Source organism: Colletotrichum jinshuiense, chromosome 1 (assembly GCF_051148585.1).
Source record: "Colletotrichum jinshuiense chromosome 1, complete sequence".
Classification (NCBI taxonomy): domain Eukaryota; kingdom Fungi; phylum Ascomycota; class Sordariomycetes; order Glomerellales; family Glomerellaceae; genus Colletotrichum; species Colletotrichum jinshuiense.
The window spans coordinates 950430-978184 of NC_139302.1; the positions used below are offsets into that span (position 1 = coordinate 950430).

Consider the following 27755-nt stretch of genomic DNA (forward strand, 5'->3'; position numbering starts at 1 on the left):
GTACGACTACACGGCCTGGCCTGCGACTCATCTCAGAGAAAACCGGCCATCTTTTTGGTTCCTCGAGTGACGGGTCCAGGTTCACAGGCAACCTTTGGTATAAAGCGATCTCTTCCTTAGTCCAGCCCCTCTGGCGTGTCAATTATTTTCAACAGCTTTGCCGAGCTCGGACAGCAGCATGGCAACATGTTCAATCCAGTTTAAAGCAATTATATATCGCAGGCACAGAGTTCACAGCAAGGGAAGCAAGTTATATGGAATGTTTCTCATATTTCAAACATGAGGACGCCTCGGCACAAAGGATCGTCCGATATCTAACCGCATTTACATCCAATGTCTTAAGTCATACGTATGTACAAGAATGGGTTGAGCAGGCGGGCACCGAAAAGCTCGGCGCCGCGAGCTCAGATCAACAAAACAGCTTCGACTTTTGTCCAGTCCTCCTCCAGGAGCGCGCGTCTGCCCGAAAAGGGGAGACACAGCTTAGAAGGCGGCGCGAGCGAGGCGGCGGCGCATGGTGCGGGCGCGGCGGCGGGTGGCAGACTTCTCGCAGTCGTCCTCGGCGGCGGCGGTGGGCTCAGCGGCGCCGGACTCGACGGGGGTGGGGACGGTGGTGCTGTTGCCGCCGTTGTAGTCGGGGATGCTGGCGGAGGGGGCAGCAGTAGGGGCGGAGGTGGCGGGAGCAGACTCGACGGGGGTGGTGGGGACGGTGGCGCCGTCGCTGCCAGTGCAGTCACCGTCAGAGGTCTGGCCGAGAAGGTTGGCGGTGTGGTCCTCGCAGGCGTTGGGCCAGGTGACGGGGCCGGGGGCGGTGTAGTTCTTGGGGGCGGGGTAGTAGATGTTGATCAGCAGACCGGGCTCCTCGCCGGTGTAGGCACCGGGGAACTTGACGGTGGGGGCGGGGGTCTCGGTGCCAGTGCCGGTGACGGAGAGCTGGGCGCAAGCAATGTAGAACTGGGCACCGCCAACGGTGCCGGCTCCGTGGAGACCGACGTGCTCGGCGCGCATCAGGTACTCGCCGGTGGGGACCTCCTTGGGGAGGGTGAAGGTGAAGTTGTGGATACCGGCGTTGTTGACGTACGAGGCCCACTGGAGACCGGCATCGGTGATGTCGGAGGTGGTGAGCTCGTAGACCTTGAACCAGTCTCCGTCACCCTTGTAGGAGGCGACGCCGCTGGTGGCCTTGGAGAGGTAGACGGCGAGGGGACCGGGGTGGCCCATGTCGTTCTCGACGACGAAACCGACCTCGTCACCGGCGTTGACGGCCTTGGTCTCGGTCTTGGCCAAGACATCGTCGTCGTTGCCGCCGATGTTGCAGACAATGCCGTCGGAGGTGACATCCGTGACGGGGGAGTTGGAGTTCTTGGCCTCACGGACGTACTGGTAACGCTCGGTGGCCTCGCCGTTGACGATCAGGGTAGGGAAGACGTAGTGGGCCATGGCCTGGGGCACGAGGGCCGCGGCGGTGAGGAAGGCAACGGAACGCATCTTGTTGGTTTTTGGGGGGGTTTTTGATAGGGAACGGTGGGTTTTGTTTGGAAAGATTGGACGGGAAAAAAGAATGAAGCTTGATTTTCCACCAGGGAATGAATGAAAGTGAAGTTTTTCAAAAAAGAAAGAAAGTGGTTTGTACAATGACAAAAGACACAGAGATGGTTGAGAACGAGGAGGCAAGAGAAACCAGTCCAAAAGATCGAGAAGAGAGGGTTGTCTTATAATCCATCTCTCTGGCAGCCCCTGGAGGGGGGGAGTCGTTGGCATCAACGGCCATCCCATCCACGTTGCCGACGAGATTTCCTGACCCCACCCTTGCAGCCTTCCTCTTCCTGGACATCGCGGGCGCGAAAGGGGTCGGTGGTGAGCAAGGGGCCGCAAAAGCCGGCTGGCTCCTTGGTGACGATTTGGGCGATGTTCGTTTGAAACATTGGAGCGACCTGTCTGCAGGATCCAGTTCCCACCAAACACGGGCCTCGCCGCCGGGGATTGCCCTCCTCATTGGGGTCACAACTAGAGTATGGTTGACGACATCAACCCCTGGCTACCGCCCACGTTGGGGGAGGCTCCCCTCGCTGTCGAAATATGGCTGCCAAGCTTGGCTCATGCGCCGATTCCCATCTGACCCTGCGCCGTCCTGTTCATCTAAACTCGCACCTCGCTTGCATTGCCTACCCTGCAATTGAACTGGGTCTGGCTGGCGAAGCCCCGAATCGGTCGCTTGTAGATTGCTGGAGATCCACACGGCTCGCCTCATTCGACCTAGCCGCTGACGGGTTTATCTTGCTGCATGCCCGTCAAGGCTTGTTGCGTTTGACCGTTGCTGCTGTCAATTTCGGGCGAAATGCCCTGATTGCTTTTCATCCCCGGCCGCCGGTATTCTTCAGGTCGCCACGGAATTGGGCCGGTGGGCCAATATTGAGACAAACCATGGCGAAGAAAATCGAATATTGGTTTCGCTAACCCGTGAACAAAATGAATCGAAACCTTCTCCAGATACACAACTCTGTATCAGAGCCCGACCTCTTCCCCAGACTCAATATCAGTAGGTTTGGTTTCGTAGCGATCCCGCGGCCAAGTTTATGCCACACTGAACTCTGTTCTGGTTCCTGATCGACGCGCCCGAGTGGGATTCACCTGAAACATGGGTCAGCCAGGGGCACGGCGAAGAAAAAAGAAGAAAAGATGGGAAAAAACCGCTGGCGCCAGTCCCCTGCCGCAGATCACTTTACGCGGAACCAAAAACCCCACCCGAGAGAAAGGAGTCCACCCACAGTACGGCGCTTGGATGCCCTCTTTGGAGGTGCGCCCATCGAGCCAGTCACGACTTTTCGGCACATGCAGCCGAGATCAGAGCTGCTCAAAGCCGCCTGGGCCAACCGGGTGTCCTGCCCCCTCGACTGCGCTGTGATGGCCGTGACAGAGACCGGCATCGACCTTGCTGGAACTCGTCGCCGCGGCCTGCTAGTCCCCGCCCAGCGCTTCACAACTAAATTGAAATTAAAGTGCAGTTGATATGTGCCGCCCTGCCGAGCTATCATAGCTTTCATAGTGTCCCTCACCAATAGTTTGGTCAGCTAGTTACGAGCGCTGCCATGCTCTCAACCCACGTTGCATACATAGTAGAAAAGCTGCCTCTCGAATCGGGCTCTATCTCCGCCAAGGCCCTTAGTTAGACATGGGTCACTACACGTGGACATGGCCCCCGGGATAGAGTCTCCTTTTCGTCTCCATCAAAGGGGATGGACCGTCTGAGAAAAATAGAGCCGGGCCCATCTTCAATGTTGTTTAATATCGACATCCATGGCAGAGCCGGTAGGATGGTTGAACCGAACTGCTAGTTCATCGAATCATTCGGCTTCCCCTCCGCCGCAGGGAGACCGTCATCGCCGCCGAGCGCGCCCCGGTCTTTTAAAGATTCTTCGGCATCCACTCATCCTAGCTTTTTCGTACTCTTCCCAGTCAGTCATGCCCGTAGAGACGAACGTGGAAATGATATGCCATGGAAATGCAGGAACTCGACTCATTGACGATGAAGTCACAACAGTCGCTGCGCGGTTCCCGCAGCGTGCCGCCCCATTGCTGCTTGCCCAGCCTGGGCAACAACTCGACCTGCCGATCCCTCTTTCCGATGCGACAGCTCGGAGTTGACCTGTCAGAGTTGTCTCAGCTTCATTGCCACCGACGATTCGGACCACTGGAGCGGGGCGGTCGACGGTTATTGCGATACCTGACATGGAGATTGATCCAAGCCCAACCTTCCTTCCCGAGGTCTTGATCGGGTGAAATCTCTTCTAATTGCCGGAGTTAGGCTCGGCACTACGGCCAATATATGAATGGCAATGGACTTTTTGTCTTGGGGCAGCCATCCCTCGACCGCCATTTTAGAAAGACAGTAGGGATTGGACGTATCTTTCACGAGGGTCAACTAAGGCTGCAAAATTGTAGCATGTACAACGATTAGCCCTGATCAGTACCTGGAGACGTAGTAGTGCGGCTTAGAGATATAGGTAGAAAACCGAACTGGCGGCTGAAGCCTCCATGTCGCCTGTTCTGGTAGCAGGCGCGTTAGACCATTATCTTCACAGACTCTTCGAGATCTCTCTAGTACGCACGGCATAATTCTGAATACCTTGCTGAGTCTGTCCATGATCCAGCCCAGTACGGAAGCAGAAAAGAACAAAACGCAAAGAAAAGGAACATGACTTTGGTGTATTGGTCGTTAGAGAGCCATGGGCTCTCCCCTTCCGCATAAGTTGGCTCATATCTGTTTACCTCTTGGTAAGCCTTCTTTCTATTCCTACTCTCACACTTCATGCTTCACCGAAGGAAGGCGCGTTGCGAACCCGAGACCAGAGACCTTCCACAAATATCAGAAATCCAAACAGGCCAATTTTCGAAAGGCTGATGCCGATTTCCAGGTTATCTGGTGCTTGGCATTAAGTGTTCTGCCTTCTTAGCATTGAACATAAGTTCGTTGTCACGACCATACGACGGGGTGTCCCCGGTACGGAACGTGCCCAGAAAAACACATAGAACTCAATTAATCTAAGAGTGCACTTGGCTGGGCTAGCTCCTTTTTTTGCTCCAACCTTATTTCTGCACATTGTACAAGCAGTACAATTTTCGGTAAATAACTCTTCGGGAGTCTTCCAGGCTATAGGAACCCTTTGTAAATACGCGATTGTGCTTATTTCACAGTCCTGTGGGGCAAAATGCCGCTCGCATTGCCATGTGATACGATGCCAAAGATCTCTGTACTAGCCCAGCTTTCCCTCTGAACTACTTCTTTTCGTCGCAAGTCCTTGTTTCTAGAATAATCATTCTTCCGTTAAAGTTGAAAATCATACGTTTTTCAGTTCCAACACGGCATTTGGGATAAGAGGGCAAAAATTAGGCCAAAGATTTAGCCAGCATCGCCGCTTTACTTCTTGGATGACACGAAGTTCCTAGTTTCACTAATGGATTTGTCACAGAGCCTCATGATTAATAAAGATATACTTCAATTTCTCGGTCGGGAACATATTAATGTCTGATTTGAAGGCTACCGCGTTCTACAGGTGAGAAATCTGTAGTCGGTTGTGCCGATGTTTGGTCCCTTACAGCACGCCAAACTCTATATTGCCTTTGGATGAAAATGTCGTAAGAAAATAAGATGGCATTTGCTTGAAACGACATATACTTTGAACATGACATCTTGCCGGGTTTAGTGAGTCTTGGCTTCACCTCAGCCTCTCGCTTCATCATTCATATTGAGTGGCTTGGCAGCTACAGCTGCTAAGGCAGTTTCGATTTGGGTTGTCGCGTTTCTTGGCTTTCTGAAAATCTCTCAGTCGGTGTTGCAAACTTGCAGATGCCGTTCGAGCATTCCTTCACGAGTATGAACATCAAAAACTGACGATAATCCCAATCAAGTCAACGGGGAATTGACATGGTGTTTCAAAGCTGTCAGAGTTGCTGTAGAAATTTCGGTTTGATTAGGGATCGCGGCGAGAATGGTTTTATTTCTCTGGGGATTTTGTCGGCTGCCTAGATGACCTGGATATAAGTGATGACACTCTTCCATGTAACCCGTGGGCCATCGAATATTTTCAAGCAAAAAGTGATCATCGCTAGCAGTCACTCATATGGACCAGCATATAGCCTCGTATGACAGAGGTGCAGATCAGAGTGGGGGCGTCAAATGTGGCTGAAAGGACGTCACAAATACTGAATCAATAGAGTCGACTCGTTAACCTCCCACCAGAATCTGGGCGACTGAAGCTCTGCTGGTCTCAAAGGGTACTACTGGGGCCACGATGGATCGAAGGCGAGCGGAAGCGCACCCGCGGAAACGGCCTGAGCCGGACTTAGTTTCCTTTCCCCCGGACTTTGTATGCATGTTGCCGCATTTCCCCGCACTCTTCCCGCCACCAGCTACAGGTTTGATGTGTGAGGCGGATTATCCGTCCTCGCTGTTTCACGGGCAAGGCCCCTTGGGAGGATAAATCCGATCGTTCGTATCTTCTTGCAAGCATTGACTCAACAGCCATTGTCTCGATAGCTCATCAAGCAGTGGATTAGGAGTCTGCGGGTGCAGTTAACCACAGCTTCAACCTAACTCACCAAGATTCCGAGCTATCCAGCTATCTCTGCGAACCCCGCGAATTCAAGTGCGGAGAAGGTCTCCCGCCTGCGTCAACGCCTCCCCGGCCCCCGCTCCTCTTCAATCTGGGGTAATTCGAGCCGCCAGCGGGTCCTGTATCAAGGCCAACTTTGAGCTATCTGCCTACGCACAATCACATCCAACCTTGGCGACGGCTTACTTGACTTTGTGATTTGACCGGATTCCCGGCTTGTGCTTCTCACCCCCACATCCAAGGCAGCCGGATGCGCGTTATCGGCTGCAGCTAAGACAGCCTTTGGCGGCTGGTACATCAACAAACTCCACATATCCGTCAAAAGTGTTGAGCCGTGCGGTGCACCAAACACTGCCATGTTCGTACCTGCGACAGTACTCGTCTACAGCCCGATCTATCCCCGGGAACCCCTCATTATGCGTTGTCGCGTCCAGTTTGTCAGGTGATGTCACGACTCAGCCTCCGGAACGGAGGAACGGAAGGCCATCGTTGGGTGGGGGGTCTTGTGTTTATAATCCTCTATGCGACTTCGCTTTGGTACTATCCACGGATCGCTCCAATACTGCTCTGCCTAGACGATCAACCTCCCTCCACAGTATCATCATGGCTCCGGTAGCAAATTTTCTGCCCAGTGAACGGATTGAAGCGGGCTCGACCAATCTGCCACCCCGCGCGTACCCTCCCTCGGTTCGCTCAACATCTGTTGATGCGGGGAAGGCCGCGGCAGACGTCGTAAATGCCTTCAACGCAAGCTTGAAGTCAAAAAACTACACAAACCTGACACAACTTTTCGTCTCAGACGGCTACTGGCGGGACCACCTGTGTCTATCATGGGATCTTCGTACTTTGAAGGGCAGAGACAAGATCCAAAGCTTTCTCAGCCGCACGTGTCGTTTGAATGAGATCCACATCGACACCTCAACCGAATACCGTGCGCCGCATCTCGCCCCCCTTGATGCCCACGGAAAGGTCCAATGCCTCCAATTCTTCATCAAAGTCAACACTGAAGTCGGACCGGGCGAGGGTGTGGTTCGTTTGGTTGAATCCGGAGACAAGTGGGAAATCTTCACCTTCTTCACTACTCTTCGTGAATTGAAAGGCCATGAGGAACCAGTGCGCCACCGGCGCGAGAAGGGAGTTGAGCATGTGGGCATCCGCGATGGTAAGAACTGGAAGGAGAAGCGGGAAGACAGCATCAACTACGTCGGGAGTGAACCAACGGTGGTAATTATCGGTAAGTAAAATCGCCTTCAACGGACATGACTCGAGAATGTACTCATCAATATCAAGGTGCTGGGCAAGCTGGCCTCACAGCTGCTGCGCGATTAAAGATGCTCAACATCGATGCACTGGTGGTAGACAAGAACGGCCGAGTCGGCGACAGCTGGCGTAAGCGATATCACCAACTTGTCCTCCATGATCCAGTCTGGTATGACCATCTGCCATACATCAGCTTCCCAGCCCACTGGCCAGTCTTCACACCCAAGGACAAAATTGCCGAGTTCTTCGAGGCGTACGCCAATCTTCTCGAATTGAACGTCTGGACCTCAACAACTCTCGCCAGGTCTTCCTGGGATGATTCCAAGAGGGTGTGGACGCTCACATTAGACCGGCAAAAGCCAGACGGGACTAAAGAAACTCGAACTCTGCATCCTCGCCACGTCATCCAGGCTACTGGTCACTCCGGCAAGATGTTCTTCCCCGACATCAATGGAATGAAGGACTTCAAAGGCGACCTCCTGTGCCATAGCTCAGAGTTCTCGGGCGCAAAGCCTAATTCCAAGGGAAAGAAGGCCATAGTAGTCGGATCGTGCAACTCGGGCCACGATATCGCGCAAGACTTTTATGAGAATGGTTACGATGTTACCATGGTCCAGCGGAGCTCTACCTCCGTCGTCTCCTCGAGCTCCATCACGGAACTCGGTCTCAAAGGTCTCTATGACGAGGATTCACCGCCGGTGGACGACGCAGATCTCTGGCTGTGGAGTTTGCCCGCCGAGCTGTTCAAGTCGCTTCAAGTCGGCGTCACGGAGCTTCAGAACGCAAACGACGCCGAGCTTTTGAAGGGTCTTGACAAGGCTGGCTTCAAGCTAGACATGGGTCCAAGCCAAGGTGGCTTCTTTGTCAAATATTTCCAACGCGGCGGCGGCTACTACATTGACGTCGGATGCAGTCAACTCATCATTGACGGCAAGATTAAGATCAAGCAGGGCCAGGAAATTACCGAGGTACTCCCTCGCGGCCTGCACTTTGCGGACGGCTCGCAGCTGGAGGCCGATGAGATTGTTTTCGCCACAGGGTACCAGAACATGAGAACCGAGGCACGGAACATCTTTGGAGACGAGCTTGCCAACAGGATAGGCGATGTCTGGGGCTGGGATGAAGAAGGTGAGTTTAGAACCATGTGGCGGCGGAGCGGACATCCCGGATTCTGGTTTATGGGTGGCAATTTGGCCATATGTCGGTACTTCTCCAAGATTCTAGCATTGCAGATCAAGGCGTTGGAGGAGGGTATTGACCAAGATAAGGGGCCGGCTCATAGAAATTCGGGAACGGGATATGGAGGCACTCCTAAGCTCTAATGTCATCATTGTTATCAACTAGTAATAAATTGGCTTATTTTAATTATTTAATATTCTTATCACTTCGCTGGCCCTCATTATCTCTATTTACTAGGGACAAGACCTCGTGAATCGGCAACACCTATTCATAAACCAGGACATGAGCAAGAACAGCGGGATATGGTAGTGTGTTAAGCCTTTAAGCGTCAGCATCAGGGAGAACGAGCGAACGAGCAAGATGAAAAGAACACCAGGTATTGTCGACCTTGACCCAAGAATATTCGATGAAACTATACGGGTTTAGAATTTCCTTTCATGGGCTTAGAGATTGCCAGTCTAGCATGGGAAGCATTGATCGCCCAGTCATGGTCTAGAGCCACCTGCAACTCAAAACACCGGAACAAACTGTCATAAACGCACAGAAATTTCAAATGGAACTAATCTAGGGCTAAATACAGTATTATGCCACATTGATCCAATTATATCTCCTGGTTTATGATATCTCTGCTATGCCAGATACTCCTCTATAACACTTTGGGGCTTTACATACTTACCCAGAGGGATGTAGTCAATATCATATCCGAAGGCGCGCGGTCCGCCGATATCTAAACCGGCCTGAGTTTCAGACCACCTTGGCGAGCAGGTAATACCTATTACCGTGACTCGGTAGCCGTACTTGAACTCGGGCACTCCAAGAGCTCTACCGGATTCGTTGTCCAAAATTGAAATCAAATCAGGGACAGCTGCTAGTATCTTGGACTTCCCATCATCATCCGTGTGTTCGGCAAATATGTTCTCGTTTTTGAAAGGAATTTTCAACGTCCCTCCCTGAGCTACCGCCACAGCTCTGTTGCTGTGGACAGATGTTTCATCTTCGTCGCCACTCTCAAAAGCAGCGATATGGACCTCTCCGTATGAATGTCCCTTGAAAAGGCGTCTCTCCACTCTCATAATCTTGCCCCTGAACAACACTTTGGCTGACCCAGGACCCCCCGCTTCGTGTATGATAGACTCGGCAACTGTGCTCATGGTGTTTGTTGCTTGGCAGAGTGCAATAGAGCGGCCGATACGCCAAGCAAGAGAAACAGTGTTGAGAACACCAAATTTTCTGACTTTGTCCGTCGTCGTGGGTTTGGCAGCCATTCCTACTCGTGAGCCCATCTCGGAGCATGACGCACGCAAAGCACGATCGACAATTTCGTCGTTCGGAGCTCTCGTCATTACGATGGTCTTTCCATCTCCAGAGTCAATTGCACAGGGAACCAACTCCATTGGAGCATGCACTGCCAGTGTAGTCTGCCAGTATGTCGGATACGCTCTTCCCATCCAGTCTCCGTCGATGATGGGAGTATTAAAGAAGCGGGACGATCCGACCAGAAACGGTTCAAGACCATTGGCACCTCCTATTTCAAGGCCCATGACGGCATCGAAAGTGTCATGGCGGAGGTACTCCATCAAAGCCCGGAAAGCGTCAACCGTTTCAATGGACTGCAGGCGCTCGATGGAGACAGCGGGTGAGCCCATATGGCCTAATTCGTGTTAGCGGACATCCGATATCTCTCACTATAGAGAGCGTGGTATACTCACCGCCCCAGTATATCAAATCAGAGTCCTTGAGAGAAGAAGCATCAATGACGCGCATTGTGTGCCCTGCTCGGAGCATGTTTCGTAGCTGGATCTTGGAGGCCGCCGGGCTGCCACCTCCGGCACATCCGAGGACGTAACATCCATCTGCGAGGTATTCCAAGTCCGTCTCGCTAATCGCCCATTCTGCAAGACCATTTTCGTTCAGCGCGACGTTGGGTCTGTACGCTGCCGGGTCGACTTTGACTTCATCTTTGGTAGCACGAGTGAAGTCTTTGCTCGCTTCAACTTGCTCCTCGCTCTCTTCTTCTTCGGTCAATTCGCCTCCGTCATCAAGCTTGGCGTTGAGGTCTATGTCCCCAACGGCCTTGACGAGAGTTCGAACTTGATTGGCGACATATTGAAGCGGCATTGTCTCCACCTCAGCGATCTTGACACTCTCAGGAATAGCACCAGCAGCGACAGCACGTTCCACGGCCAGTCTTTTAGCGTATTCGATGGCCTGCGTCTCTGTTTGATCGGTTGTACCTTGCACAATATCAACAGCACCGCACACTCGTGCAATTGCGGCGCCGACAGCATTTGCCACGTCATGAAAAGGTGGGCGAATGAGTTTGGATGCCCCTTTCAGACTTGCGGGAGAAAGGATGGCACCTCCGCCAACCAGGAGGACTGGTACCGGGTCTGGCGAGGTCTTGATAACGTCTACAGCGCCTTCTAGCAATACCTGAATGCGGGACACAGCTTCGTCGACAAACCCAGGCTCCAAGCTCTTGGCCATCGCAGTTGCACCAACAGTCGCTTTGCCAGCTGCAACCGCAATGTCTGTCGTCGTGCAAACATCTCCTCCAAAGACGAGGCCGCGGGTCACGAGCTCTAGCCCGACAGATTCCGGTCCAACTTTGACTTTGCCGTCCGCAATTCTTACTATAGAACCTCCTCCGAGACCGATGGAGTGGAGATGCGGCATAGAGTAGTTGACCCTGACTCCAGCAACGGTGACGTAGGCCGATGCCTGTCTTGGCATACCCGAAGGAAGCAGTACACCGACATCAGATGTTGTGCCGCCGATATCGACCACAATCGCAGAGCTGTCCGCTCCCGAGTCAAGGCCAGCCAGGTAAGCAGCACCTCGCATCGAGTTCGTAGGTCCGCTTGAGAACGTCCTGATAGGAATCTTGGCTGCCGAAGCAGCATCCAGAATTGTGCCATCATTTTGCGTAAGGAAAAGGGGGCAGGTCAAATTGAGCCTCTTCATCGCAAGCTTGAACCTGCTCACAGTTTTCCTTGCGTAACGGAGAATGGCGCCGTTTAAGATGGCCGCATTCTCCCGCTCAATGAAGCCAATGCTAGCGCTGGCCTCTTTGCTGCATACGACATCGACTCCAGGTACCTCGCGCAGAATGATGTCGCGGACCTTTTCCTCCTGGCCAAAAACCTCGTCGATGGGCGAATAAACGCCAGACACCACCACAGCGCCGACGCCGCTCTCACGGATCTTGGCGCACTCGGCTACTACTTGAGCCTCGACGACCGGTGCTTCCTGTGAACCATCGATGTGCAAGCCACCGTCGACGATGCCGACGTACGACTTGATGACGGCGGCCAGGTCTGGCGGGAACTCGGCGAATGCAGGCACCTCTCGGAGGAACGATTTGCTCAATCGAAGGACGCCGACGCGCTGCAGCCGACGCACATCGCGTTCAATGACAGCGTTGATAAAATGCGTCGTGCCGATGGTGACACTAGCAATGCGTTCGGGCGAATCGATCAGACCAGCCGCGACAAGGACGGTGCGGACGGCTGTCTCGATGCCGGAGGTGGCATCGGGGGTTGTCGGGGTCTTGAAATGCGCCAGTACCCCGCGGTCGGCGGCATGCTGGAGACTCAAGTCGATTGCGACCGCATCGGTGTTTGTACCTTTAAGACAGATACGTTAGCTGCGACGGCCTTGAATGACAGGACCGCTCTGAGAGATAGGATGCCGAACAATGACTCCTTCTTTCTTTGAACTTACCTCCTACATCAACACCAATGCGGACAGTTCTACGCGATGGTGGCATTTCTCCCATAATGATCAATGAGCTCCGGTTGCACTATCCAGGGTTCAGTAATGGCTCGTCGCGTAGACGGCAAGGTACTGAATGCCAGTGTTTCATATAACCTTCAGAATTTGACGCGAATAGCTCGTGGGAAAGACTTCGGATTAGAATATTACGTCAGTTGTTTACCAGACAGACTCTGTATCGTCGGAGACCATTCCAACGGAGCGCCGATTAAGCGGGTAAAGCGGTTGAATGGGGTATCAATACCACAAGCATCGCCATGTAATTAGAGCCTGTCTGTAGAATTGACGGTAGAAAGGAAAGATAATGAACAATAATTGGGCAGGTACAAGCGCGAAGTTTCTATAATAACCATGCAGTAAGATGGTTGAGCGATCAGATGCCGACGTCAAGAGTGCGGGGCAAACTTGGATCCCCTGGGATGGTGACATGGAATCTTTGCCCAAAGCTGTTCTTATCACCGTTTACCCCACAGCCCGCCAAAACTTTGATAAGATTTCGGCAACAGGTGCCCGTCTATTGAGGATTTGGAGACCGTCTCCAATGATAAGAGCTCTTGGACCATTATCGAGACATGCAGATGCAGGACTTATCAGTGGAGGTTGGCAATGATGGGATAGCCAACCGAGTGGACGCCGATACGACGTATCACGAGCAATAACGAGGTGCACAGATACCACCCGAGATGGGTGTGGGTACACTTCCTTTCTCTCCGTAAGTCGGATCATTAAACTGGATGCATGTCCTCGATCCTCGACCAGCTGTTTGTGCAGTTCATCAAGAGCAAAAAGCAACATGGAGCTCAGCGGTGTCATTAGATGGTTGCGGCTTCCGGACAGTGATGTGGCCGAATCCAATGTCTGGATCAACGACGATATTCGGCCTATGCCGCCAGAACGTCGACGATGGACAACATCCACGTTCATATCATTCTGGTTGACGAACCAAGTGGCCAGTTAGACTCCCTCAAGCGCTCTCTCTTCAGCCATTTTCCGACTAACCCATCAATAGTCTCTAATTGGCAACTGGGAGCCTCACTCGTTGCAGCTGGCCTCTCTGTGTGGCAGAGCGTGATCGCCATCATCATCGGCAAGATCATCATCGCGCTCGTCGCCATGGCCAACGGCTACGTTGGCGCTGAGTGGCATATCGGATTTCCCGTTGTGTCTCGATACATTTGGGGCGTTTACGGGCAATACGTTATCCTGATCCAAAGAATCATACTCAGTTTGGTATGGTTTGCTGTTCAATCATGGACTGGTGGACTGACAGTCGTCAACTGGTATACTCCTTTTCATCCCCGCAAAAGTCTTACTAGCATGTTTGATGCTTACTTCGCTTCACAATAGTCTCTCGGCAATATTCCCTTCTTTCGAATCACTGGGAAACGCCTTCCCGGAGTCCTCGCATCTAACGACAAAAGACTTCATTGGATGGATCATCTTCAATGTTCTTCTCATCCCGATCCTCTATATCAGGCCAGAGAGAATCCAAAAGCTCCTTCTCGTTTTCAACATTATCTCATCGGTGACTCTGATATCTATCATGATATGGGCTCTAGCAACTGCTGGAGAAGCAGGTTCTCTCGTCAGGCAGGGCTCCAAGTCAATGTCCTCGAACGAACTCGGCTGGCAGATTGTTCACGGAATCACCACCGTCATCGGCAGCATCGCCGTCGGATTAACGAACCAGCCTGACTATTGCAGATTTGCGCGACGACCGGGAGACCAAATCTTTGGACAGTGGTTCAGCATCATATTCTTTGGCGCCATATTCCCTACATTTGGCTGCTTGGCTGCCTCAGCAACCGGTGTCATCTACGGCGAGCCAATCTGGAACCCACCTCTGATTGTCCAAGCCTGGCTTGACAACAACTACAACGCCAAAAGTCGAGCAGGCGCCTTCTTCGCCGGCCTCGGTCTTCTCTGCATTCAGCTGAGCATCAATTCAATCGACAATGCTTTTTCAGCCGGCATGGATCTTGCTGGATTGTTCTGCCGGTACATCAACATCAGACGTGGGGCATACATCGGTCTTGTGCTGAGCATTGCGCTTTGCCCATGGGAGCTACTTTCATCAGCAACTGTCTTTATCAGCGTCCTTTCTGCTTACAGCGTCTTCCTTGGGCCTGTGATTGGCATTCAAATTTGCGACTACTTCCTCATCCGTCGACGCAGGATCAAACTTTCGGACTTGTATCACCCTCGCCCTGAAGGTTCTTTCTACTACTGGAGAGGAGTAAACCCGCGCACTTTTGTTGCTTGGGTTTGTGGTTTTGCAACGCAACTACCAGGCTTCGCAGCCAGTGTCACTCCTGGGAGTGTCAAGGTTTCCACGGGCTGGATGAACCTGTATTACCTTGCTTTTCCTTTAGGATTCACCATCTCGTTTCTGCTACACCTAGGGATCAACACCATTTGGCCTCCTCCAGAAGCTGGGGTAGTAGATGATGTAGACTACTTCGCGACATTTACTGCAGAAGAGGCGAGAAAAATGGGCGTGCTGCCTCTCGAGACAGAGGTAATCGAAGGATCGCCCAAGATTGCAGGACTAGTTGACCCCGAACAAGCTCCTCGAAACTGGTTCAAAGGGTTATTGAAATAAGCCGGGTTGAAGCTTAGAAACGTGGTGGTTAGACCCATGTGGCCTTTAGGTGTTAAGTTTGGATTTGAAAGGATTTCTACGTCCAATGTAGTCAGCAGCAAAACTTGGCCATGCCCAGCCCAACAAGGTTCTTAAATATCCCGTAATGATGAATTGTATTGGCGGCTTTTTTCTAGTCCCCGAGCCCCACACAATGGTCAATCCTCGTTGGCTTACTCTGTCGAACATGGCAACCATGGTTACGCTCACGAGGACTCAATGCAGTCAGCAGCGAAACTCGAGTATGCCCAGCCCGACAATGCTTCTAGGCATCCCGAATGATGAATCAGATTGGCGGCTTTTTTCTAGAGTCCGAGCCCCGCACAATGATCAATCCACATTGGCTCAGTCGGTTAAATATAGTACTTTCACGGGTTGAAACATTCACTCACTACCGAAACGAGCCAATAGTCATCAGATAGTATGTCCACCTTGTTATACAGAGTTATAGTTATGAGTATCTTATGACAATAAATTTGACGGACGGAAATCTTTTAGTCTCCGAGTCCCACACAATATCCGATTCTGGTGGACTTAGTCGATAGAATACAGTTGCATTCCCTCGTCGCGGGATTTAGTCACTACCTATACCAGGCCAATAGCCATGTATGGTATTCTTGCCAAGTGATTCTACTGTCCCCTACCATGTAGATCAGCTTGATCCTTCGAATCAAAAGTTCCATAGGCCGTGGAATCCTATATGGAGGGCTTAAGACGAAACTGCATTTATAATCAAACTAAAAGACTGGGAAAAAAAGGGTATAAGAGACATGTCTTCTTGACAAGATGAGATTCCTTTCTCGCCTCCCTCAGCAGACATCTTACATCTTCGCTGTGAGCCCTAATCTACCACTGAGCAAAAGGTAAAGTACGGCCTATAGAATTCTTGCGCCGCGATGATGTAGTTTCTGACAATCACATTTAAGTCTCCTTCGATTACGAACAAGATGAAGTTCGCCACCGTTCTCTCTCTGTTTACAGTCGCCGTCGTCGCTACTCCATACTTGAAAGACACGCCTCTGGAGACTCGTGCGGGGAACCCAGATAATGATCTTGTTGCCCGCCAGTGGACTATTTGCTCGCCATGCTCTGGGGGCCGGCAATCGTGCTGTCCGCCCCCTGGGTATTTAGCACCGTGTTTGTCGAGGAGTTGCCGTGTAAGCGATACCGATAACGAGCTCGCCACCCGTTAGTCGGACTGCATTAACAGGTTACTCCATCCGCGGGGGTTGGAAATTTGTTTGTCCAGGACTTTTCCATTGATTGAGACTTGAAATACATCTCTAGGGTTGACCAAAACGTTATTGAGCTTTCATTTATCAGACTTTGAAATATGCACTATTAAACTGGCTCGTAGAGCTTGGGGTATATCTTGATGCCCGGGCCCCATAAACCTTTAGCACCTGATGGCATCGTTCGTTATAAATCCAATAGATGCCCTGCAGACCTTACTTGGCATCATGCATCCCGTTTGCTAGCCTATCATATTTTCCCCAAGACCCTCTGAACTAGAGACTTCTTTCTCGGCCGTGGTGGAGGTTGATTAACCGACCGCACCTGCCGAAGAAGTCCAAGTAAAGTAGTCACAGCCAATGCTTCGGCTTCCGCACTAAGATCCTCCGAGAGCAACAAGACTCCTTCGCTGTAGCCATGAGGGAGGCCAAACCCGATTCCGACATGGTGATAGATGGCATGAATTGTTGGTGGGTTGCTCGCTGGGTCTGAGCCCGAATTGGAGTCAATCAAAGTGTACCGCAGAGGCCCATGTTCTACTGGATGAGTTTGCCATTCCAGATTCGATGGCTGCATGATAGTCTCCCCCTTTAATGCATGCAAGATGGTGAACCAGGGATGCCGAACTGGCCTTTCGGCTGCATTCATCTTCGTGTCCGGGATTGGAAAGGAGTGTGTGACTGCAAGTCGTGATTCGTCCATCGAATTTAGCGATACGACGCTGAAACCGCCTGTGACTTCGCAAGGCAAGTGCCTGTGAAGGTGTTAGTCTGGGACTCATTATCGCAAATTCTCTACTAGCTCCCTCGTGGTTGCTTACATGCTGATCATCTCCCCATTGTGGCCTGGAACCCTCCTCTCAACTGTCGCAACGGTGCCGTCGATCTCATGCTCAAAGTCAACAAGATAACGGACTTCTGCATCAGTGCCGTCTCCGGTCGGTCTCTTCATCATAACCAAGCCCAGCTTGTACTTGCTGCTACCAACCGGCTCCTTTTTGACAGACTTGAAATAAGTCTCTGTGACGTCGTAGAGTGGCAGGTGTGTGGTGATGTGTTGATGGTTTGGAATGTACACAACGCGGGAGAGGTGGGCAGGCGTGATCGACAGTTGCCGTCCCAATCTTTGATCGAGCGAAGCATCGAGAATCTCATCCATCTGGGTAAGGTAATTCTTCCCAAATGTTGGTAATGCGGCCATGTTTGTGATGGTTACCATAGACAGGAGAGCCGATGATGTTGCGTTCGACATCGACTTATGTTGCACACGCAGCTGAAGAAACGATGGTTATCTTGGGGTAGGGCGAGGCCGGGGCAGGCTTAGCTGGATGCGGTGGGCAACCTTCAATCAATGATGCGATGATAATTTTATCACCAATGTGTCAATAAAGAAAAAGATGATTGCAAAATATTAGATATTCTCGGCCTAAATACGGACAAGCTGTTCCCAATGCTTGTTGGCGGAAGCGCAGGAGGGCGTCTGTTGTCACGAAACGGGTTCTTTCCTGGTTTGAAAAGAAATGATAGGGAACAATAAATATTCATGAGTGATGAGTGTTCCCCCGGGCGCAAATTTGTAAACTTGCTTGCAAGCCTGAGAGGGGGAAGAACCACGGGCATGTGACGTCTGAATGCAGCTAACCACAGCGTGAATTTTCATTAGGGGAGAGCTAGAAAATGTTAGCCGAGATAGTTCCAACTGGATCAATATGGTGCAACCATTTCAAAAGACAGGGTGTGATCGTCGCTACTGGCAAAGTCACCACCCAGGTTTAGCTGAGCAGAGGCCGCGTCGTCACTGGAAAATAAATTCCGTGACAATACTTGCATCTGTGAGATCAAACATGGTCCTTTTCCAAGGTATGGTCAGCATCGGGGTGGCTGGATCGGGCAAGTCCGGTTGTCGAGATGTTATCGGTTCCGCACGAGCTCCGCCTGAGTACATCTAGCCTGCGTCGCTTTACAAATAAAAACGGCGATGCGGCCCGTGCTAATGAAGTATGCAAGGAATATGGTTTCCTTGGGTGTGTTCAGTTGTGTCGAGCGAGCTAGCGTTGGTGGTTTGGTATGAGCCAAAATTAGAGCAAAAGTGCCCCCTTTGCGCTGCTGTCTCTAGTTCCGCTTTAGGAAATAGTTCCAGCTTTGCAGGTCATCGGTCTGGATACGCCACCCATGTACGGTGCGCATTCTGATGACTCAACTCTACATCCTGTGACGCCGATGCGTAAAGATCTTTGGATTTCTGGACAGGCCAACATTACTTGATTAAGATTCCTTCACGTAACCTCGAAGCGGAGAAGCGGAGATACAAGAAAATGGAAGAAAGATATTGGGGAGCAGTTACAAATCTTTCACTCGTGTAAACGGATATATCCACCCTGGTGCTTTCTATTCCACTGTACACTTCCCCCTGTACTTGATAAACATGACGGGGGTACCAATTGAATCAATAAGGCCATGTGGATTATCTTGATTAGGTATACATGCTATCCTTCTTCCACCATGGATCAAAAGCACACGATAGTTGTTTTATTGCAGTCATTATAATGTACATCATCAATACTTTTAAGTCGCGATACCTCTGTATTAATCGTGTTTGCGATTGAAGTTGGGCAGAAAGGACCAGGTAAGTAGCAAGAACACCAATGTTCCAAGCACAATGGGTGACATTACTTGCACGCCATGATGCTGTGCTTGAGCCCCAATGACGAACGGGAGTATCGCTGCTCCACTGCCTCCTAGAGCCACCGCAAAACCAATGGCACTGACATGGAGGTGCCTTGGTAACAGTTTTGTAATCGCGATCATGATGGCTGGAAACAGAGGCCCAAGAAAGAACCCTTGAAGCGAGACGGTGATGGCCGAGACGAAGAACTCCGGGATGAGCCAGAACAGAAGCTGCAAACATATTACTGCTCCGAGATACACCTATATTCAGAATGGGCTGGTTAGTCGTCAATTGTAGCAATCAAAGCACAAGGGGGTGGGGGATCATTTGGTTTGAACATACTACTACGGCGGGCTTCTCTCCTAGCCGAGGCGTCACGAATCCCAGGGCAATTCGTCCTGCGGCTAAGCCTGCCCAAAAACCTGTGGCAGTCATACCGCTAGCGAATTCTTCTCCGTGGCGAACTTGCAGCATGAAAGTGACGATCCACCCGCCCAGAGACACCTCCAGTCCCACGTATCCCAGGGCAAAAATTGCACAGAGCCATGTTACCCTGGCAGAGGGGAGCTTGAATAGGGTCTCATGCATGATTGACTCCCTCGGCTCGGGGCCCTTGGGGTTGGCTTCCCGGTACGCTTTTCCAGACGCAGTCCAAAAGGTCGTGGCGGTTGCAATGAATTCTATGCCGGACAACCCTGCCTTCAAGGAATCAGATTCAGCTGAGGTTTTCCTGGCGTGATGGACAAGGCAAAACATACCATGAAGTAGTAGAACATATACCACGGGAGTTGTGCTTTGGTGACCATGATGGTTGCGGTGATCGGACCAAGAATTGCTCCCAGCCCATAACAGGCATGCATTGAGCTGATTATGACACTTGAATCCACCAGACTTCCGACCCAAGAGTTCCAAGCAGCATCCCCGATTCCAGTGCCTAGCCCAGCCAGCATAAAGATGAAAACCAAGGCAGGGTATGGGGGGTGGAGAGAAATGGCAATATAAGAGACGAGATGGCATCCAGAGCAAATGATAGCTATGCCTCTTTGTCCAACACTTTCATGCAGGCTGTTGTTCAAAATGCCGGAAAGAGTATGGCCAACAAAAGGTGCCAGAAAGATCAGCGAAGTGAAAGAGAATGGTAAATCATAGTATTTTCCTAACTGAGTTTGTGTAGTTAGTGGAAAGCGAACCCCGAGGATAGGCGGACAATAATCTTTAGTGAACGTACGTGAGGAATGATAGCCTGTAACGTCCTGCGTGTAAGCGACGGCCTTTCAATCTGGATTCTATCAAAATAAGGCGAACTCACACCGTAGGAAGCATCATTAGCACCCATCACCATCAGGCTCCAGAAGACTGCTGCTATGCGTCCAGTGTTGGATCGTGGGCTGTTCCATTTTTGTAAAGCGTCGGCAGCATCTTCTGGTGGAGGGACAACATCCGGACCTTGGCTGTGACGGAGTGCTAACAGTTGACCGAAGTCTTCGTCAATAACTCTCGATGAAATCGATGTATTTTCGTTGGTGCCAGGTCTTTGTCCTCGCAGCGATGAAGGAAGCTCCTGCAACTCAACGCTTTGCATCATATGGCCAGGTCCCATTCTTAGGGGGAAGCAGCAATCAATTCGGGAATCATTAAGTAGGAAGCTTGCCACTCAGTGATAGTACGAGTCACTTGATAATAAATACGGAGGGACGTTTAACTTGGGGTGTTCTCTCACCCCAGACCAGACAGGTAATGGAGGGACCTGATCCTGGGCTGTGTTAGCTGGCCCCATTGTCGGACTTCCCAAGTTGGCAATTGCGCCCACCAGCAGCAGGGGTGGTAAGTTGTGTCATGGAGATGGCCTAGGCCCCAAGAGGTCCATCTATTCAATGAGCTGAATGACTAACTAAAATAAGCGAGCTAAATCTACATTCACTGATGGTGTCTTAGTTTTTGACGTGATCCGGACGGTTGTACTGCAGCTGTTTCTGCGTTTATTTGATCACAAGCAAAGCCGTTCCATGCATGACTGACGGTAGCTGGGGTTGGCGCCTTTCTCTCCTACTTGGCGCCGCCTGAGATTCCGGCGCTGCATCCAACGTATTTGTTGGTATCACAGGATACTTGTATAGGTTCCAAATCAAAGTAAACCAATACCTGAATTGGTTCTGTATTCGTCTGTGTAGAAGAGAAAGTAGGAAAACTGGCGGCAGCAGCAGTAGTGAAGAGATAGCTGCTGGCAGCCCGGAGGTTCAATCTCCAGCTGCCGGCTGCTGCTGACCGTATTCTGGCCAGGTAATCCAACAGCATCCGACTCTGCATGTTAGAAACTTGCACATGCTAATATTTAGCTTGCCCAAAATTGACGTCACGCACGTGTCGTCTAAACAATACCTAAATATGCCTGGCAACTCATGGGAATAGCATATCCCATGTCGAGAAAATTTTGGCCGTTGATGCAGGTTGGCATAAAAAACCTTTGTCCTCTGGCCAGAAAACATCACGTCCTAAGATGATTCGGATATGAGAATGACCAACCCAGTAGCTGATCTGGAGAGGATCCAGCTTTTAAACTTGAGATAAGTGCTCATGGTACGATAAGATTTATGCAGGAGAATTGCCATTGTCCGGTTTATAAGCAATGAGCAAAACTTGGTTATGCCCCACACATTTGCCGTGACTAGTGAAGGGCGGTCGGAAGCTGCACCAAGAGATGCGGAAAGGGGTGAAAGAAGTCAATCATACGTCAACTGGTCCGGCACCCTCGGAAGCCGAACACATGTATAGATTCGGATGTGACCCCAGGCGCCTGGTATTTTGACTAGCGGCCCGAAAACGAGCGGTTCGGGAACGAGTGGCTCGGGAACGAGCTCTGCCCCACCAGTACCTTAAATCTCAGTAATGACTTTTGTCTCAAAACACTGATTCATTCTGCCATGTTACTGGTATCTCGAAGATAGAAACGGAAATGCCCAGGGTTCATTTTACAAACATCTCTCGCATCAGAGTCGACAAACCTTCGGAAACCCAAAAAAAAAAAAAACACTCGAGTATGAAATTCTAAAGACTGCAACAGTAGCCTTTGTTTTCATCTTAGCGGTCATGATCAGCTGAAGTAAGGTTGCGGTTATCAGGCGATCGGAATCTACAGATTGTGGGGCGAACTACATGAGCTTCTTTTGTAGTGTAGGTATGAGAGGATAGCAGGACCTGTAAAACCAGTCGTTGGGTGCCTGACTCGGCCTAGCACTCCTGGAAGGACTGCTTCTCCCAGCAATTCCCACTCTGCCGGCATCTTCCGTGGGGTCCTTTGCCATGCCTCGTTAATGCAGTCTCAACGTCGCTCGTATGATAGCTGATGTCTCGGGCCGTTGAAATTGCAGCTTAGTAAACCTAAATGACCAGGACCCCCGCTAGAACCCATGGTGACGATACCCGATGGTGTGGGATTGGTTGAAGCATGGCGAAAGGAACCCATGTGGATAACCCTTTTTCTTTACCCGCGCGCGTCCACATTTATGCTTAGCAGCCACCTGCCGATATGGCCTAGAATGACGATGTTTACTCAGCGATCTTCGCATCACGACTTATCCATGACCAAGTATTGCCTCTTCAAGCTCCGTGAGAAATAATCTTGGCGTAGAGATTTGCGATTGACAGAGATATCCCCATGTCTCATGGGCTTAGACCCAATCTCGTCGATGACAATTCCGACCTCGGCTTCGATGGATGTGTTTACACGACGTCGAAGCCAAACATCTTGGCTAGCTTGACCAGCATGAGTTGAAGATAAAAGGGGTGGCTTTTCTTCTTGTTGTGAATCCTAATCATCAGTCTCCTTCGATATCACCTCCGACTAGTTCGACCTTGTATCAAAATCGATTGATTTTAGTCACAACCTACTGCTTCTCATATCAACGTCTGCAGTCACCACGATGGTCAACTCTCTTCTACTAGCAGCTGTCAGCCTCTTTGGCATTTCCGTGGCTTACGACACAACTTTCGGCTTTGACGGTGCTCCCGTCGTCGAGAATCGTACTCTTGACGAAATCTATCAAGCCGCCCTAGTTGAGGGGGGCATTGTTACTTGCTGGCATGGCGGTGACGAGACGTATCAACAAGATGGCCTCAAAAAGGCGTTTGAGACGCGTTTCCCGGGCATGACCCTGAACGTTACTGTCGACGTCTCAAAGTTTCACGATGGCAACATTGATCGCCAACTTGCCACGGGTGGGCTTTACGTCGATACCGCTATCTTGCAAACTCTCCATGATTATCCTCGCTGGGATCAGGAGGGTGCTCTTCTTCATTATCAGCCTCTCAACTTCTACAAGGTCCACCCCGCTTTCCGCGATATTCGTGGTGCTTGGCACGGTGTATCTGTCTTCGCGTGGACTTTCATTTGGAACTCGGACCGAGTCGAAGAGGGACCTCGAGAATTTGCCGACTTTCTGGATCCTCGTTTCAAAAACAAGCTGGTGCTCACGTATCCTAATGACGATGACGCTGTTTTGTATGCTTTCGACTTAATGTAAGTACCATCTCCTCCTTGTCCAGGCAGATATGTGGAAGGGTCCTCTTGCTAATGATACATTCCGCCACAGTATGCAGGAGTACGGATATGAATGGTTCGAGAAACTTCTGGCCCAGAACCCCCATTGGGTGCGTGGCACTGGGACGCCCGTCACACTGCTCAATGCCTCAAACAGCACCTTGTCGGCGACATTCACCGCCGGTGTGGGTTTGTCCCCCGAAGCACCTCTGAACGTCACCATCCCAACCCAGGGCAGCTTTGTCACATGGGCGCAGAGGGCAGCCATCTTCAAGGATGCACCGCACCCGGAAAGCGCAAAGCTTCTTCACAACTTCATGCTCAGCGACGAATACCAGTCGGCCACGGGCTCATGGAGTGTGCGGAAAGACATTCCTGCGCCAGCGGGCTACCCCGAACTCATGGACGTTACGTCGACGAACCCTGTGGAGTTCGAGCGGTTCATGAGCAATCGAGTCCGTGTTGAGCAACTGAAGTTGTTTTTCGAGGACAAGATTGGGACAGCTCAAGGATTGAGCCCACTCATTGATGGACAGTGAAGACATAGATGAGGCATGCAAGACAACCGGTAGGGTCTGTTTCCATCTTAGTATCCGTCGACATTCACCAAGGGCCGTGGTTAGTGTGTAAGGAAATGGAAATGCCTATTGAGGAGGTTTCAAAAGACTACATGCGTCGTCAGCTACAGAAAAGGGCGTGTGCGCTATTTCTCAAAATCTAGGTGAAATAATTCTTAATTGAATCAATTTATCTGTGTAAATCCTGAAGATATCAACTTCGACGTTCGACGCCAACCTCGCAATTATTCATTCAGCAACAAAAGTGATAATTAATTAAATAGTAACTCGATGTTCCCAAAGGGTTCAACGTCCAAAAAAAATAGTCCTTACTTAATGTTGCGGACCCGCTTCTGACTAGTAGTAGCCCTTTGCAGGATACTCAAATGAGGTTTGCTTGATGCATACTAAAAGAAAAGGCCCGTGCTGTCTTGTAGGAAACCTCGAATCAGTAATTGTTAGAAAATAAGAATAGCATATGTTGTTTTTACCGTAATCAAGTGCCAAGTGGGAGCACATGACCGGATGTTGTGGTTTCAGTCAACTCGAAACGATTTAGCGTTGTCGGGATGCTCTTCCGACATGATAAGGTCACCCGATCCGACATGTCGGAAGGGCGCACCGACACCTGCCCATCCCGGGGTGGCGCCCATGGTCAGCCAGCCAGCCAACTTTGGTGCACTCGGTCATCCTTATTCATGTATCTGAACTCTAAGCGTCCGATAACGGGTTAATTCTGGATTTTGATCTCCATTGGGACCCAATGGCATCTTGTGCCTATATCGATGGCACGTTTGGCTTATCCACACGTGGGGGTTGTTATCCAGTACAAGCTGGGCCGCCACCACCCGCGATAGCAAAGAGCCGCAATACTAAGCCAAACTAGCTCTCTCGGGGCGCAGAGACATCTCGGAATTGCGGTGGCGGGGTAGCTCGGCGACATTCCTCCACGATGCCATGGTCCGGCCGCCTCCCAAAGTTTATGCCGGCCGTAGCCGTCCATAAAGGATAAATACATGTGCCCCGACCCCTTCCCATCGTTGCCCCAGCTTCTTCACACCAAGTCTTCAAGTTGTCACGATGCCTGCCAGACTCGTCGCGTGCAGCCAGGCACCAGTGCCTCTCTGCAGATCCCTCCGACTGCAGGGAGCGGCGAGGCATGTCAGCACCACGGTGGCCAAGACGCAGACTTGCGCTTCCACCACCAAGAAATCACCTCTATCCAGACTACCAACCACGACTCTCGTCCGGTCACTTTTTCTTACCTCGTTCATGTCATCAACATTACTCATGAAGCCAGCCCTACCTCTACTCCATTTTATCGCAAAGACACGAGTAGCGCTATTCAACCCTGATAAAAATCCCGTGCTGAACAGAATCTTACGGTGGACGATATACGACCACTTCTGTGCTGGGGAGAATCTTTCGCAAGTTAAGAAGACAGTCTCCGAGGTCAAACGTATGGGATACCAGGGCATCATTCTCAATTATGCAAAGGAGATTGTTTTGGACACCAAGGAAGCCAACTCCGACGCGCATGCTGGAAAATACGCCCCTCAATGCTACGAGATGGTCGAGCAGTGGAAGAAGGGCAACCTGGAGACAATGCGCATGCTGGCTCCTGGCGACTATATTGCCGTCAAGTAAGTTGGATTCCACCATCTCTTTCTAGCTAGGTCCGAACCCCAGACTAACAGATATTTATAGGGTGACTGGCGCTGGCCCCATTGCTGTTGATGCTTTGAGGACCCGGGCGCCTATTCCTGATGTTATTCGGGAGGCTTTGGATGAGATGTGCAACGAAGCACAGCTCCAAGGATCCCGTGTATGGATTGATGCCGAACAACAAGCTCTCCAGCCCCAATTGGATGAGTGGACGATAGACCTGATGAGGAGACACAACCGGGAAGCGAAGCCTTTGGTATTCAACACCATCCAGGGATACTTGAAGGGTTCCAAGGCCAACGCGGAACGCCACATCTCCTTGGCTGCGAAGGAGGGCTGGAGCCTGGGTGTCAAGCTCGTCCGCGGTGCTTACATTGAGAACGAGGTCCGATCTCTGATCCACGACACCAAAGCGGACACCGACCGAAACTTCGACGATATTACGGATATGTTCATCAGCCAGAGACTCCCCGAGGAGGCCAAGGACTGTCAATTCCCCTCCAGTGCACTCTTCCTCGCCACCCACAATGCCGCCAGCTCCGCTACGGCCATCTCCAACCACCGCCGGAGACTATTGGATGGCCAAGTCACAACCGAGCTCGAGTGCGGTCAGCTTTTCGGTATGGCGGACGAACTGAGCTGTGAGTTGCTGGACAACTATGACTCCTGCGTGACGGATTCCGGCTTGAAGAGAGATGCTATTCCCCGGCCTTTCAAGTACCTGCCGTGGGGCTCCGTGTCGGAGTGCATGGGGTACCTGCACCGCCGGGCGGTTGAGAACAGGGGAGCAATTGCCGAAACCGCACACATGACGGTGGCTCTGAAGAGTGAGCTGAGGCGTCGGGTTTTTGGTTAATGCCGAGCGTTATGAACAATTTATGAATACCTAATAATGACAAGCTAAAAAAATGGAAAAGATTTTCAACTTTACTTGATTTGATCATGTTCACGATTGCTAGGCCATGGAGTGAGGACCTTGGGCGGAGAGGCGAGACACGCCGTGGCACGCGATACATTCTCGTGTAACATGAGACCTTGGTGGAAACCAATTTCATTCGAACAATAATTGGACCACGGCTTCTATTTACAGACACTGCTTATTCCTTCACATCTGGACCACTCAGTTTCTCAAGGAGCTCACTCTTTGGTTTTTCATCTTCCCATCGCCTACGAGGCAACTCAAAGGTTGAGGTAATTCGTCCATAAGACATGCCACCAAGCTGACCAATGGGACGCAGTTTATCCAACGCAATATGGCTAAAATCCGAATTCGCTGCATCTTCCCTCACCCAGAAACGGGTTGCTTTGAGAAGGACCATCCCAGCAACACTTTTACCGTCATTTGCATGGTCACTAAACTCTTTGATATCTGCCACCTTCGCCTCCATAGAAAACACCGACTCTAGAACTCTCGACGGCTTCACCGTGCTGGTGGGCGCTTCGTGAAGACCAGATATGTCCCACTCGGAGACACCGTTTGGCGCATCGATGGATGTCGCGTTGACAGCCTCGATCATGTCTTCCGACACCGTATTAATGACACATTCGCCGGTTTCTTTCAGGTTTTGGTATGTATCTTTCACGGCACCGGCTCTCGAAGAAAATCCGACAATAAACATTGGTGGGTCATGGTCGATGACTTGGAAATAGCTGAATGGCGACAAGTTCTTCTTGCCATCCTTTGACACGGTACTCAAGAATCCCACTGGCCTGGGGGCAATTCCGGAGACTAGAAGCCGATAGTTGCTTATCATTGGCCGGTCGGGTGCGTATGGGTCAATTTCCTTGTGACGGTGCGTCGCTGTGTCAAGTCTGGTGCGGACGCCTTGGCCGTACGCCCATTGTGGATCGGGAGATTTGGTGACCTCGATCGGTGCACCAGAATGATCAAAATCGGGGCGTTTGGACTGGGTTTCCTCGAAATTGTGAATCTTCTCCACAATCGCCCCCGGGGCCTTGGTTGAGGAGTTTGAAGCCATTCTTACTCCGAGCGATAGGCCTTGCGGTACGTTCCACACGGCTTGTCGTCTGTGGCTCTGGTAAGTTGTTGTAAGAGATCCTCGCCATTGGTTGACGAACCTTTGGGATGCCAGGCGTCCGACTAATCTGAGGCCACTTGCCATGACGGG

The 27755-nt window shown here is 51.1% G+C and overlaps 9 protein-coding genes across 9 annotated transcripts; 4 read left to right on the forward strand and 5 right to left on the reverse strand.

Moving 5' to 3' along the window:
• Positions 1-483: 483 nt before the first annotated feature.
• EsH8_I_000258 (glycosyl hydrolase family 61-domain-containing protein) lies at positions 484-1488 on the reverse strand (the record flags this gene model as incomplete). The annotated part of the gene is made up of 1 exon (XM_083267671.1): positions 484-1488. One exon carries the CDS (start codon positions 1486-1488, stop codon positions 484-486), a length of 1005 nt encoding a protein of 334 aa, XP_083118109.1.
• Positions 1489-6716: 5228 nt separating this feature from the next.
• EsH8_I_000259 (flavin-containing monooxygenase) lies at positions 6717-8695 on the forward strand (the record flags this gene model as incomplete). Its single annotated transcript, XM_083267672.1, has 2 exons — positions 6717-7347; positions 7404-8695. The coding sequence occupies 2 exons, from the start codon at positions 6717-6719 to the stop codon at positions 8693-8695; spliced, it is 1923 nt and encodes a 640-aa protein (XP_083118110.1).
• A 486-nt stretch (positions 8696-9181) lies between these two features.
• Positions 9182-12330, reverse strand: EsH8_I_000260 (hydantoinase/oxoprolinase; the record flags this gene model as incomplete). Its single annotated transcript, XM_083267673.1, has 3 exons — positions 9182-10203; positions 10262-12178; positions 12276-12330. The coding sequence occupies 3 exons, from the start codon at positions 12328-12330 to the stop codon at positions 9182-9184; spliced, it is 2994 nt and encodes a 997-aa protein (XP_083118111.1).
• Positions 12331-13119: 789 nt separating this feature from the next.
• On the forward strand, positions 13120-14928 carry EsH8_I_000261 (NCS1 nucleoside transporter; the record flags this gene model as incomplete). Its single annotated transcript, XM_083267674.1, has 3 exons — positions 13120-13279; positions 13336-13606; positions 13674-14928. 3 exons carry the CDS (start codon positions 13120-13122, stop codon positions 14926-14928), a joined length of 1686 nt encoding a protein of 561 aa, XP_083118112.1.
• A 1521-nt stretch (positions 14929-16449) lies between these two features.
• Positions 16450-17400, reverse strand: EsH8_I_000262 (uncharacterized protein; the record flags this gene model as incomplete). The annotated part of the gene is made up of 2 exons (XM_083267675.1): positions 16450-16954; positions 17021-17400. The coding sequence occupies 2 exons, from the start codon at positions 17398-17400 to the stop codon at positions 16450-16452; spliced, it is 885 nt and encodes a 294-aa protein (XP_083118113.1).
• A 1537-nt stretch (positions 17401-18937) lies between these two features.
• On the reverse strand, positions 18938-19673 carry EsH8_I_000263 (uncharacterized protein; the record flags this gene model as incomplete). Its single annotated transcript, XM_083267676.1, has 3 exons — positions 18938-18978; positions 19305-19566; positions 19626-19673. The coding sequence occupies 3 exons, from the start codon at positions 19671-19673 to the stop codon at positions 18938-18940; spliced, it is 351 nt and encodes a 116-aa protein (XP_083118114.1).
• A 3114-nt stretch (positions 19674-22787) lies between these two features.
• EsH8_I_000264 (ABC transporter substrate-binding protein) lies at positions 22788-23943 on the forward strand (the record flags this gene model as incomplete). The annotated part of the gene is made up of 2 exons (XM_083267677.1): positions 22788-23383; positions 23457-23943. The coding sequence occupies 2 exons, from the start codon at positions 22788-22790 to the stop codon at positions 23941-23943; spliced, it is 1083 nt and encodes a 360-aa protein (XP_083118115.1).
• A 1098-nt stretch (positions 23944-25041) lies between these two features.
• On the forward strand, positions 25042-26482 carry EsH8_I_000265 (FAD-linked oxidoreductase-like protein; the record flags this gene model as incomplete). The annotated part of the gene is made up of 2 exons (XM_083267678.1): positions 25042-25604; positions 25669-26482. 2 exons carry the CDS (start codon positions 25042-25044, stop codon positions 26480-26482), a joined length of 1377 nt encoding a protein of 458 aa, XP_083118116.1.
• A 241-nt stretch (positions 26483-26723) lies between these two features.
• EsH8_I_000266 (flavin reductase family protein) lies at positions 26724-27605 on the reverse strand (the record flags this gene model as incomplete). The annotated part of the gene is made up of 1 exon (XM_083267679.1): positions 26724-27605. One exon carries the CDS (start codon positions 27603-27605, stop codon positions 26724-26726), a length of 882 nt encoding a protein of 293 aa, XP_083118117.1.
• Between the last annotated feature and the right edge of the window lie 150 nt (positions 27606-27755).